The following is a 14,015-nucleotide window of genomic DNA, read 5'->3' as shown; positions in this document are numbered from 1 at the left end:
ATATCTGACAAGAAGACAAAATATACAACATGAATTGTTTACAAGAATATAAAACTCAATAAAAGATTGATCAAAGCATAGAAATAAATTTGATGTTAACCACATCTGTACAAAATACTGTATTACTTTATAATTATTTTCTTTAAAAAGTCAAAAACTTATTATTTTTGTTTTATTCCATTAATACTATTAAGTTTTATCTTGTATAAAATCACCAATAATCATCCAACCTTAAGTCATAACAATTAGCAGACTAGAATGATTTTGAACATATCTGAGATCAAGATATTTGAGATAACTTAAAATCAAATACATTCTAAATCATTCTAATCTGATGAATAAGTTGAGGATTATCAAATGCTGACAACAAATATTTTAATGAACCCATGACTGGTACAATTTCAAGGTGATTTATAAAAAATATTTCATATATTTCAAAACTTTGCACATGTAGTATGAAAGCAAGATCCAAAAGCTATCTTGAAAAGTTATAAAGGCCACTAATTATGAACCTCGGATAGAAGTTATCAAGATCAAATAAACAGTAGCAGATTTCCAATTAAATTAAATATTTGTCTCTGTTATAATCATATTATTTTCTTTTTGCTTACATGGAGTTTATTGTTATTTGTCTCATATAAATTAAAAAGTTAAAGTAAAGTCTGTAAGCATTTTTTATATTTTTAATTACTTAAATTACACATTTGATTTGAAATTTGGAGTTACTAAATTTTAATTTCAATTTTGACCCACCTTTCGAAAAAGATTTGCTATTGCTGGCATAGGTTATCTGAACAGCTGATGTTTTATTTTCTATTTTAATGACACAAAGTTTTGTGAATGATCTAGCCATATATTAGTGTAGGAAACTTTTTAAACATTATAAAAACATTTTACTGCAAAAAAAAAAAAAAAAATACAACCAACAGCATAATAATAAAGAAAATGTTTCATGCTTAAGTTTGATAAATAAAAACAAAAATTATATATCCTCAGAGTAAACTGTAAAAAAAAATATAGCTCTAGTCCATTTGCTTTCAAGCAATGCTGCTCACCTTCAGGGCCTGAATTTTCTAAAGTTCTAGAATGTATAACAGTAAATATAGTTTGTTTTATCTTTGCATTTATATATTTTTTTGAATTTTGGATGAAGATGAGCCAATAAAACTGGTATTATTGTAGTTCAGCTCATTCATCATTTTGAAACTTGCCTAAATTGACAACATTACACCCATAGGAAGTAAATAGATTATAATTAGTGAAATTTCTGATTTCATTGACTCTTAACCTTTAAACTTTCAAAAGATGCATTGTCAAGTGCCTGCATGACAACACACCAATTCACACTGCATATTAAAGAATGTGACTTCACCAAACTTCCTCATCCACCATAGTCCTAACCTGGTCTTGAGTGACTGTTATTTGTTAATAACATTGAAATCTGATCATCTTGGATGAAAACTTAAGTGATGAAGAGGTCTAGACAGCTGTTTTTGAACATTTTGAGGGCAAAGACAAGAAGTACTGTACTTTTCTGAGGAATTTGTTAATTTCACATTATGAAAACTGTAATGCAATAAAAGGGAGCTATATTGAAAAATAATATATATCTTTTATTTAAATATCTTTTTATTTTTAATTAAAAATAATATCTTTTATTTATTTGACACTTCTTTCTTACTCAGGCTGGGAACTTTTAGACCTACTACATACCTTATAATTCCAGCAAGCTATTTAATTGAGAAATGCTTTGACTTTATTAAAAGACCATCGTCAAGTGAGAAAGATTCAAAACATTTATCTATTGAATACTAGTCTCATTATCTGTTCAACTCAAATTACTCAATAACATGAGCAACTTAAGATATACTTATCCTCAGAAAGTAAACATACATAAACTTTAAAGAAACAGAAACTATCAAACTCTTGGAAGGTATCATATTAAAATTTGATAACTCTCAATAAGTAGAGGATAAAATTTCTGAATGTGCAGACTAGATTTAATACGAAAACAGATACAGAAGGCTTTTAGCCAAAAGACTATTAAGAAGTTATCTACATTCTTTGTTATATATATTATTTACATACTTTTATTATATTTTTGGCTTTTAAGAATGCTAAAAGTTTGAATTTCAAAGTGTAAAATTGTAAACTGTTCTAAACTTAGAATATTGTAAATGATGAGATTCATATTCAATAGACATTAAATGTTTCAAATCTTTCTTGTTTCTTGCTTGAAGATGACTTTTAAAAAAAAGGTCAAAAACATTTGCAAATTAAAATAGTTTGCTGGAATTATAAGTGTAATTTAATGATTCTCAAACTTTTAAAAAGATGTCTCCCTTTTAATAAAAAAAACTTTATGCTGATACTTTTAATAAAAACATAGTGACCTATAAATTTCTTTGAATGCATTTTATTCTAATAAAACAAAGGTTCCCTTACAATTTTTTTATAATACACAATTATATCTAAAACAAAAGTAAAATAGAAATAATATAAAATATAATATAAAAAAAGAGTACAAAAAAATTACAAAATGAAACCACATTTTGATGATGTAATGATTATTGTTGCAATCATAATAACAATGATATCTTACAATGTTATAATTTTAATGTAATAAATCTATAGTTGAAAATGTTTTTAATACTATATTGTATTAAAACTAGTGCAGTATGTAAGAGTTATATGTGAAAACAAACAATAATAGTGATAATTTCTTCATGCCTCTACAAATGGTCTCTCATCTCACAGTTTAGAATCATTATCATAATGTATTTTAATTTGTATGTTTTGGAATCTGCTGATTTCAATAACATTTACAAATTGATATCCACAATTACAATAAACAGACACTACTGTATTTTAAGTTTCATTCTAGCAGTATTGTTTTTGAGCTCTAAAAAGAATGCAAAAATTTGCAAGTTTGCTACATTTAAGTTTTTAAAAGACTAAAACTTTCAAAAGACAAATTGATTAAAAGATAAACAGAATGGTGTAATAATTTTCTGTAGATAATTTTAATAAACAGCATAAAAAAATGAGTATGAAAATAATCAGCTAAATTGTTTGATTAATATTTAACTATTTAGTGATATTATATTGTCAAGTTATTTTTTATAAAATAATTTTATTTTAAAATACCTTTAGATATATAAAATTCATTTTTAAAATTATTATTATTATTTGTCTCTTGTGATAAATAAACTTTTCATTATGGTACACTTTCTAATCTTTAATGGTTGTTTAAAAGTTTAAACATAAAATACAGGTGCATTAGTGCCTACATTTTTTATTGTGTAATTTTAAAATTTGTATAAAAACATTTTTGAGTAAATTTATTACGTTTTTTCATGAGTTTCTTCCAGAATTTGAATAAAATCAAAAAATATGTTATGTGAAATTTCTATTTATAACTCAACTTAGACTTAATTTATCTTAAATGACCAATAGTTATTGATATACAAGTGAAAAATTTACTATTATAAATTTTGTTAATTTGCCAATTATTTTTACATTTATCTAAGAAATTTTTGCTCAAAAAAGGTTTGAATTGAAATTATGTTTGAAAAACTTTCTTAACAAGTGTATACCCACTTAACAATACAAATTACAATTGTTAGTGTTATTGAATGTAATATAGCAAACTAGATTAGACTATGACAAAACTAGATTAATATAATGTACAATAATTATAAAAAACTTCTCAATATATTATAGTATATACTAATTTGATCTTATTTTGTTATAGCTGTAGATTCTCATTTAGCTATCATATTGTCATCCAAGTGTGGACATTTATTTAAAACAATACGTAAAATGTTGATCTAATGAAATTGAGGGACCATCAAAATATTTTTGTTATACTGAAATACTGTCAAAAATACAAGGATAAAAGAAATTTATTGATGATAAAAAATCCACTTATATTTTGAAGTAACAAAGTTTTTAAAAATGCAATTTATCTATTAGTATTTATATGGAACCAAATTTCACATTTTCAGAAAGTAATTTATATTAAATTAGAATAAAATTTATTCTATAATAAAAAATAATGAAAAGATATCACAAGCAAATGACTAAAATAGCAATACAGTAGTACCAATTAGTTGGAATCCTGCCTCTTTAATTGTTATTTCTGCTAAAATAAGTCTAATTTTTGTGTGTTGTTTCTTTAATTAAAGTTTTTTCAATAAAATCCAGTACTGTGACACATTTCAGTCGACCATCAAGCACATCTTTTTGTTTAATTTCTTTTTGTATATTATCTGATATTTTTATTATTCTCTTCCAAAGAAAATTGTTTTTGTTTTTCTCCATTTTTTCACATAAACTTAAAAAGAAATAAACTGTAGAGTAATAGTATCAAAATGAAACCATAACTAATTATTAAAATTAGCATTGCTAGTTGAACTAGACATTAAAATTAATGTTGCCAGACTGTTTGACATAATATTCATTATTTACTAATAATGAATGATTTATGCATTTATAGATTTTGTTATAATGAAACTATTCTTTTGTAATGGACAGAATTTTTATTACATTAAACTAAAATTTTTGTTATAACGATATTGGTTAAACTTAAACCTGTTGCATTGAGCTTAATAGGAAATTGGCGGGGGATTCAAGATATATTCATAATACCAAAAATTTTGTTAAACTGGAATTCACTATACCAACAATTCACTATATATGTGATATACTTCTACTAGCAAAGAGAATCATACCATATAATGATAGGACTATTTGTTAGCAAATGGCTTCAAATGGAGATGTGGCAAAACAATAGAAGAGTATTATTTTTATTATCTACAGTATAAATTATGCTTATGTGTGCTGATGCTGAAAATTCTCTGAAGATTCACTAACAAATATTTAAAAATCTATATAAATAAAATTTTTTCTATATTTCTGAACCTTTATTTTTATTTTTTGGAAATGACACTAAAAACACTTGCATCTAAATAGTGATATATAACTTTTATCAATGAATACTTTAGAATAAGCATATATTAGGTATAACTAAATCCATAATATCACAATACATATATACAGTGTGAATATTTTTTATTTTGTGATAAGAACAAATTTTAAAAAGTTTATATCTTTTTTACAAAAAGCAGAAAAGATGGAAATATAACACACTATACTATATACTATATATGATCTGATATACTATAGATCAAGGGTCGCCGAAGATATAACATTATTGGGAGGTCGATGAAAAGACTAAATCTTACAAATTTTAAACCAAATATTGTTAATCTTGCTAAGGATTATCAAGCTTATCCATCTCATTGATTGTCAGTTACAAAAATTATTATTAACATATGTACAATAAATGTAAAATATGTAAAATTAGAAGATATATATTAAAATAGTAAGAGCGTTTTTTTGCTTGTAACACTCTTTTTGGTGGGTGTCAATGTGAGGTTTCAAAAAGTTGTAGGGGTTGACAATCAAAAAAGTTTGGCGACCCCTGCTATAGATGATGTGAAATAGCTGCATACGTTATACCTTAACAATGATTAAATTTATTAACATTATGTACTTTAATTAAATAAATATATACATATTCTAATATTCAACTTTTAAAAAATAAAATTCATTTTATAAAAAAAAAAATTATATATTTGTTCTTCGATGTCTTCAGTTTGTTCTTACAAACCAAGAACATTAAATAATGTATTTAATAACATTAGTCAAAAAAATAATTCTTGCTTCTTTACAGTTGACATGACCATAATAACTTTAAAAACTAAAATTCCACAATTAGAACAGGATTTAAGCAAAGTAAATGATCTAAAGTGTGTCTAGTGTGTATGCTTTTTATCCTTCACTTAGTTCATTATTTAAAATTATGTATGCTAAAATTTTGCATGCTATATACAATATCTTCTACATCATTTTACTAAGATTCCTCCATAGCACAAAATGTAGATGAAACTAGCTTGTAAGACGCGAAAACATATAACTTTGGTTATCAATTTTCAAGCCATTACAATTCTCGATAATAAAATATCTACTAATATTTGTCTTCAAGCTAAACTTTTTAAATTTTATAAGCTTCGATTTATCGCAGATTATCATCGGCATCGTCCTTAATACATTTGCTATTACAATATAACAATGTTAACAAACTGAAGAGAATTATGATAACTGTGGAAAATTATTATGGATTTTAATCTATTTATAAAATTAATTAAACCACAAATATATAAAATATATGCTTATTAACAGCATATAACTTAATAACAGTTATGAAGACAAACATGTATTAATTTTGTTATTTTATACAATTTAATTTTGTATCAATTACAATCAACTCCATTATTATTATTATCATCATCATCAATGTAAACATTTTTTTTTATATGTAATTTATTTAAAAATAAATTTTATGTTGGACTTTTATTATTATTTTTTAAACGATTTTATGAAAAATTTAAATAATTAAATTACCATATTTTAAGTATGAATCATAATATAAACAGAAATTGGTAATCTTCGAGGTTATACTCATACTCATCATCGTCATCATCCATTATAAACACGATTCCGTGTGTAATTTAATGAAATTTGCCTCTCATCACTTCGATAATGTTCGATTTTATCGATTATTTCAATCAACAATTTATAAAAATCTTAAATATAAAACATTAGATTAGTTAATCGGATGAAGCAACATTTCCTGGTAAACTTCGACCACTACCAATTATATTCACGTTTAAATATAATTAAAAAGCATCACATGTTAATTATTATAATAATTTATAAATGTTATTACCTGTATAACAAAATATTCTTTAATTTAATAGTTAAATCCTTATTCTTTCCAATTGAACTGCTAAAGGTTAGAGTTCACGACCTCCAACCGAACATACGCAAATAAGAGCTCGAATATTATTGGTCGATTTTGTTGATACGTCATCGATGGTCGGAGCGTAGTCGATGAATATATTGCGAAGTAAATGATAAATTTATTTTGTTTTTTTAATTCCTTTTTTTCCCCTTCTGGATTGTGTATTTTTTTTCTAGCGTTTTTGATTTTTACGTATTTTATTTTTTTTAAAGTTAAAACATTTTCGTTTTTATCGTTTCGCCTTATAAATTTTAATGTTATGTGAATGCGTATTGGTGAATTGCGTTGCTATCGAGCACACACGCTTTTATATAAAAATATGGCGGCTTTCAATATGGCCGGCATTCAACTTATAATGGTATAAAACTTATACACTCGACAACACATGCAGTTACAGTTTTTCTCGATATTTTTAACTAAATATTCATATCTGTAACTTCGTTCTTAAACGTATTGTTATCAACATAATGGTATGAATATGTCCACGAGTGTCAAAAATACCGAGTGTATACAAATGATCGATCAGGACATATTGTAATCGTGTTGTATAATAATAATACGTAGTTATATCGATCGACTTATATATATATATATATAGTCAATATTATGATATTGATGTTTAGTACCTAGGATTGCCAATAACGCCAAATATATATATATGTATATATAATGATCGATCAGGATCGATCATAATCAAATTATATAATAAATACAATTAATCATAATTGATCACATTTCATATACACATATTATTTAAAAAATTCATAATTAATACGCTATGTTGAAAACCGGTGAAGCTTTTCTCACCAGACTTATATATATTCCACAGTTACAAAGAAAATTATTCCGATTTATTTAGACAGTGAAGTGGAAAAGGCAACCAAGTAAGGTATAAGCACTGTCAGAATACTAGAAGTTCTCCTTGTCCTTGATATCAGAGTTTTTATCATCTTTAATTCCAGATCAACCACTTCGATTGGTTATCTTTCCTCATCCCCACTTTCTAGTCGATCGTCACTCGTTACTAACAAGTAAGTGTAACGAGAACTGGATTCAGCTTGAGGGATGAGTAAAAATTGACATTTAATAATTCGATACCAACCGGAGATAGTTGATCTTAGAACTTTATACTCTCTAGTTTTCCTTTGTCTAATTTCTGAGAAAAGGTTTTTTTCGACTATTATTATTAATATCTCTTTTTATGGACATTAAAATTATATTTTACAATATTAACAAATTTAGTGGTTTTTAGATTTTAGTGTGGTTCTGGGACATTTTTGGATCCTCACAAAAGGTCTTATTTCCAAATACAAACAAAAGACTAATTTGACCATTTTTCATACAATTTCACGATTCTCATTAACATAAACTTTGATTCCGATCATTTGACGCGTATTTTTTTGTTTATACAAGTCATATAACTTGCGACTTGTGTAAATTCTTTTGTGTTGAGGGGCCGCCTTCGAACTAGAGAAATGTCATAGAGCGATTCCAGGAGCCTATAGATTAGTCACAATATTGAATAACAGTTTTATTCATGAAAGAATCTTCGACACTTCATTTCTTTAAATATTCCCCTTCGTGTCCGATAAAGATACGTCAATATTTAACCAATTTTCAAACTCATGTCTGCAGAAATCTTGAAAACCATTTCCACGAGGAGGCTTGAACATCGTCACAGCTGAAATGAATTCCTTTGTGATGTATCTCGAGAGTAGAAATCGACCAAAAATCTGAGGGTACCAAATCTGCGCTATAAGGAGAGTTGTCAACAACTTCAAATGTTCGAGTTTCTGTATAGTTTCTGATTTGAAAGCAGTGGTTTGGAGTTAGTCACGTTGCAGAATCATTGGTTTTTTTCGCACTTCCAGCACCGTAAACTGTCACTAATCTTTCATAAATTTCTTTAGGAGACTTATTTTCATGACTGATAGATTTTGTAGGCATATAGTTGTTTCACACGCGCGGACAGAGTTTTAAAAAGTATCATCCATTTTAAATACAATTAAATTTGAACTATAACACGTTTGATGTTCTACCACGCATTACAATGTAGCTAACGAAACAAAGAATTATTTGTTGTATAACTGCTTTCTAGGCAATAACTACTAGGCAAAATACTTTATATATATATATATATATATATATAGGCATTACTTATTAATACTTATTAATCTACGTTAGCAATAGCAAACCTTTTTCTGAAGATGAACCAAAACTGAATTCCGAATTTATTAACTCCAAATTGCGGTCAAGTATTTAATTTGAGTAATTAAAAAAAGAGCAATTATTCATTGTCACATCGACACAATGCACTTAAGTTTAGTGTCTTGCCCCTGTACATTATACTTTTCCTGTTAACAACGAAGTAAAGCGGATCATTTATCCGAAAATTTTTGAATTAATATAACGTGACTTCTGGCCCAAACCGGAAATTAATCGAGGCCTTGTACCTCTAATCTTTCCATATATGGTCTTGACTTTTATCTAACACCATTCTCAAGATTAAGGAACGACAGACAGTCTGATGGACAACAGTGGAAATTTATAAGTCAACAATTTTTTCAAATTGCAGCCCAATAATAAAAAATGCTTACAAATTTAATTTATTTAACTTTTTAATAAGTGAAAAGAAAATTGTAGTGTGGTTATAACGTAAACAAATATTTCGTTTGATGGGAAATCTATTGTTGTTTCGACGATCTGATGTTTATAATTAGTGGCCTTTAAGACTTTACGAAATGGTTCAATCAAATCTACAACAACGTTATTCCATCTAACTGACTCCAATTAATCTTTGTGGCCCTACCAAAAAAGGCTACCAGCCGAAAATGCGAAGACTTCAGGCTGATCAGTTTAATGAGCCAGGTGCTAAAAGTCTTTCTCAAGGTGATTCAGCAAAGAATAAGATGTAAATGCGAACATACATTAGGAAACACACAGTTTGGCTTCTGCAGGGGGCTGGGCACCAGAGAGGCAATTTTCTGCTTACAAATACTGACACAGAGGTACTATGAACATCAAAAAGAAGTGTACATATGTTTTATTGACTATGAGAAAGCCTTCGACTCAGTGGAAAGGAGAAGATGCCTTCCATAAACAAGTTTTATGGAAGAAAACCTTTTAAACAGCCATAGTCCGTAAACTTTACACGTGTCAGGCTGTGATTGGCTGTGATTCCTACAAAATTGATTCATAAAGAACGGAACGTATCTACCGTCTTTTAGGGAGATCGACTGTATTCGAAGACTAAAACTGTAGCAGTAGTGTGTTAAGAAATTTTTTGTAAACGAACACTTGGATAACAGTTAGAAGTCGTCATGAAGCAAAAATCTTCACATATTTAAATATTCCATTTCTAATTCCCGGTGAGAGTTATCATGTTTCCTTACATATGCAACGCAACTAAATATAATTATTTTAAATTATATTAATACCATTAATACTTATTTGTTGTTTATTTATGTATCAAATTTTTAAATTTTTGTTTATAATATTAGATAAAATTTACGAGCAAAATATTAATTTTTTTAAAAATTTTACCTCACTTTATTTTGATGCTACAAATTTAATTCCTTACTCTTTACAGATTAAAATTATGGAAGGAGGAAGCAAAACTCGTCTGATGTCTGCCCAAATATAGGTTAATTAAAATTTCTACGTTAAAGCTTTTAAATTGTCAGATTTCAAATACAGAATTCCACATATATTACAGGAGTGGCGTTTTCTCTGTTTTAACAAATAAAGGAAATTAAATAATTAATTAAAGTAAAACAATGATGTTTTCCAAAAACAGATTCGAAAAAACATATAATTTTCTGCTAAATTACCATCTAATCTATAGAGGGTTAATTGNTCATGAAGCAAAAATCTTCACATATTTAAATATTCCATTTCTAATTCCCGGTGAGAGTTATCATGTTTCCTTACATATGCAACGCAACTAAATATAATTATTTTAAATTATATTAATACCATTAATACTTATTTGTTGTTTATTTATGTATCAAATTTTTTAATTTTTGTTTATAATATCAGATAAAATTTACGAGCAAAATATTCATTTTTTTTTTTTTAAATTTTACCTCCCTTTATTTTGATGCTACAAATTTAATTCTTTACTCTTTACAGATTAAAATTGTGAAAGGAAGAAGCAAAACTCGTCTGATGTCTGCCCAAATATAGGTTAATTAAAATTTCTACATTAAAGTTTTTAAATTGTCAGATTTCAAATACAGAATTCCACATATATTACAGGAGTGGCGTTTTCTCTGTTTTAACAAATAAAGGAAATTAAATAATTAAAGTAAAACAATGATGTTTTCCAAAAACAGATTCGAAAAAACATATAATTTTCTGCTAAATTACCATCTAATCTATAGAGGGTTAATTGATGAACAGCATATAGATGATCATTATGACCAGAGATTCTCTGTTACATGTTAGATTCTAAAGCTTCTAAAATATTATACAAGAAACAAAAACCATCCGCTAATCTTTAATATTTTCCAGGATACATTTAAATATAAACATATGTAAAACATTCTACAAGTTAGAAACAGAAACATTCGATTTTTTCACTTATTTTTACATTAATTGGGTTTAAACAGTACACATAGCAAACATGACTTTCAACCAACACAATATACCAATACGTAATGCTTACATTTTAGTTTATATAATAATTACACGTGTTCATCATCTAATTCTCATTTATCCTACATTTAGAATAAGATTTAAAATTAGATTTTGACTTCCATCCATAGCAGATATAATATTTATTTTTTAATCTACAATTCGAAATTTATTAAGTTCGAATTTTAAAATTTCAAATATTGCTTCACATGATGAAAAAATTTACGCAAAATCTCACCAAATTTTTTTAAAATACCGATGAAATGAAATGAGTTAAATTAATAAAATACTTTATAGAGTATGAAAACATGATAATAACTTATATGTAGAAATTCTGATTAATTTAAGTCAAATGATAAAATAAATTTAATAATAATCTTTATTATTATTATTATTATTATTATAATTTTTATAGATTTGACGACGGATTTGTGGTGTTTTTATTCACATCCAATTTGACTTTTATCCGGTCCAATTAATTCGTTTTAGCATAATCCAATTCGAGAAAGTAACTTTTTAATCTCTAAATAAAAATAAAAAAAATAATAATAATTTTAAGAAACTATAAAAAAATTATTTGTTTCAAAAGGAAAAATAATTTTATATACATTATATTTAAAATTTTTCATTTGATTGTGAGTCAAAATGTCTTCTTTATCGCTTAGTTTCGCTACAATCATGGATAATATCTCGCATACATCTGCAACTCCTTTACTTTTCTTTATAAAGAAAAAAAAAATAGTCAAAATTATAATAAATTGTAACGGAGAGAAATTATATAATAAAAACAAAATACGTGTTCGTCCAAAATTTCAAGTAAATTTTTCAAAATTTCATTCCATATTTCGTAAATTACAAATTTGACTCCCATTTTAGTCAAGTTATGATTTAAAAGTTTAATGTAATCATCTATAAATTTTTCGAATATACAAAATGCCTGAAAATTTTAAAAATCGTCATTTCAAAACTTTAATGTACAGTAAAACTTGTCGAAAACGAAACCCGAATAAAATAGGAAAACGGGAGAAGTTTTGGGTGCAGTACCTTAACCACCTGAATAAAGCAAAAAAGACTAAGATTCCACTTGTGGACAAAAAATGAAATCGCTTCCAGATATAATGGCCATCGCAGAGAATGGCAATGTATTCTGTAAACAAAGGAAGCTGTAGGATTTGATAGGCCAAAATCAAAATTTATCTTTGAGCTCCACTAAAGGAGAGATGATTGATTATTGGCTTAAGGCAACTCAAAACGTGGGCGATCTGCCAAGGAGAAGATGCCTCCCATGAGTTCTTTTATGGGAAATTGGTCTCTATTTAGGTGTTAATCTAATCAAATCCACATTATATTAGAAAATAAATCATACTCACGTTCTGTTTCACTTTTCCAGGTTTAGAATTAATTATGTTTTGTATCATTTCACACGCTTGCAATTTAGCCTAAAATAAATAAACATTATTTTAAAAACTGTTTTGTCGATCATTTCAACTAAAAATCGGTATTACCGATTGAATCGCGTATTTGCTGCAGGATAACATTTCAGATTTTGCCTTTGCTATTATGTTTCTTAATGGACCCGTTAAATATTTTCTAGATTCTGTAGTTAATTTATTTGTTAGATCCTTTTCAATGACTTCAATGACATTTTCAATACATTTCGTTATTTCTGTCATATTATTGATTATTAAGCGCATCTGAAAAAAATATAGTTCAAATATAAGGGCGTGTATCCTAAAAATCCGCAGAAATTTTAAAGTAGTTTAAATTTATTTTAAAATAAGGCTTTTTTTTTTTTTTTTTGGAGTACAGATAAATTGTTTAATGTTCTAAACAGCGATGTTCTTGACGTTATTATTATTATAAAATTGAATATTTTCTTTTAGTTTTTGAATTAACTAACTTTATTACCTCGTTGGATACATTAAGATTGCATTTATAAAGAGGTATGTGTTCTTTCTTGATCTTTCTCAACATTCCATCATAGTACTCAAGAATGCAGTCATTTAAACACTAACATGATATTAAAAAATTACTTTTAGAATTAATTATATGCGGTTTCCATTTAAAATAAAAAGCTTAATTTTCTTACATTAATCATTATTTCGATGGCAGTTACATCGGTCCAATCCAATTCTTTCCAAAATCTTATAACCTATTACATTTAAAAGACAGTATGAGGTTAATATTATTCATCTACAGTTACACGGAGTCATCTTAAATAAATATCTTCAAACTCTCGTAAGGGATTAGCTATAACCAGTGGTGATATTCAGCGGGTTCGCACAGGTTCGGCCGAACCTGTTGTTAACATTTTCAAAGTTTTCCGAACCCGTTGTTAAACACACGTAACATTTCTCAGCGGTTTTGTTTTTTTTTTTTTTTTTAAATATATTAAAATATACGTATTCTACTCTGTAACACTACTAAACTAGAGCCTTATACCCCGTTCGCCATGTTCCAATTGTCGCCGTTCGCATATAACCTCCATCGACCGTTTCAATCTCGACTGAAA

General features: G+C 26.8%; 2 protein-coding genes across 2 annotated transcripts in view; both read right to left on the bottom strand.

Annotated features, from left to right (window-relative positions):
* Positions 1-7,583, bottom strand: part of LOC111614682 (nuclear receptor subfamily 2 group C member 1-A-like) — a 69,403-nt gene extending 61,820 nt beyond the window's left edge. Inside the window, exon 1 of the mRNA XM_023356050.1 lies at positions 6,794-7,583. The gene's annotated coding sequence lies outside the window, so the exon portion shown is untranslated. The remainder of the gene's footprint in view (positions 1-6,793) is intronic.
* Positions 7,584-11,020: 3,437 nt separating this feature from the next.
* On the bottom strand, positions 11,021-13,957 carry LOC111614674. The gene is made up of 9 exons (XM_023356041.1): positions 13,946-13,957; positions 13,593-13,655; positions 13,412-13,513; positions 13,009-13,197; positions 12,874-12,942; positions 12,300-12,440; positions 12,112-12,222; positions 11,535-12,026; positions 11,021-11,139 (listed from the first exon to the last, which is right to left on the bottom strand). The coding sequence occupies exons 1-8, from the start codon at positions 13,955-13,957 to the stop codon at positions 11,979-11,981; spliced, it is 735 nt and encodes a 244-aa protein (XP_023211809.1). The 3' UTR covers positions 11,021-11,139; positions 11,535-11,978.
* Between the last annotated feature and the right edge of the window lie 58 nt (positions 13,958-14,015).

Source organism: Centruroides sculpturatus, unplaced genomic scaffold (genome assembly GCF_000671375.1).
Source record: "Centruroides sculpturatus isolate CEXI.00-Female unplaced genomic scaffold, Cexi_2.0 scaffold81, whole genome shotgun sequence".
Taxonomy (NCBI): Eukaryota; Metazoa; Arthropoda; class Arachnida; order Scorpiones; family Buthidae; genus Centruroides; species Centruroides sculpturatus.
Note: the sequence above shows the minus strand (reverse complement) of the source record. Positions and strands in the feature narration are given on the sequence as shown.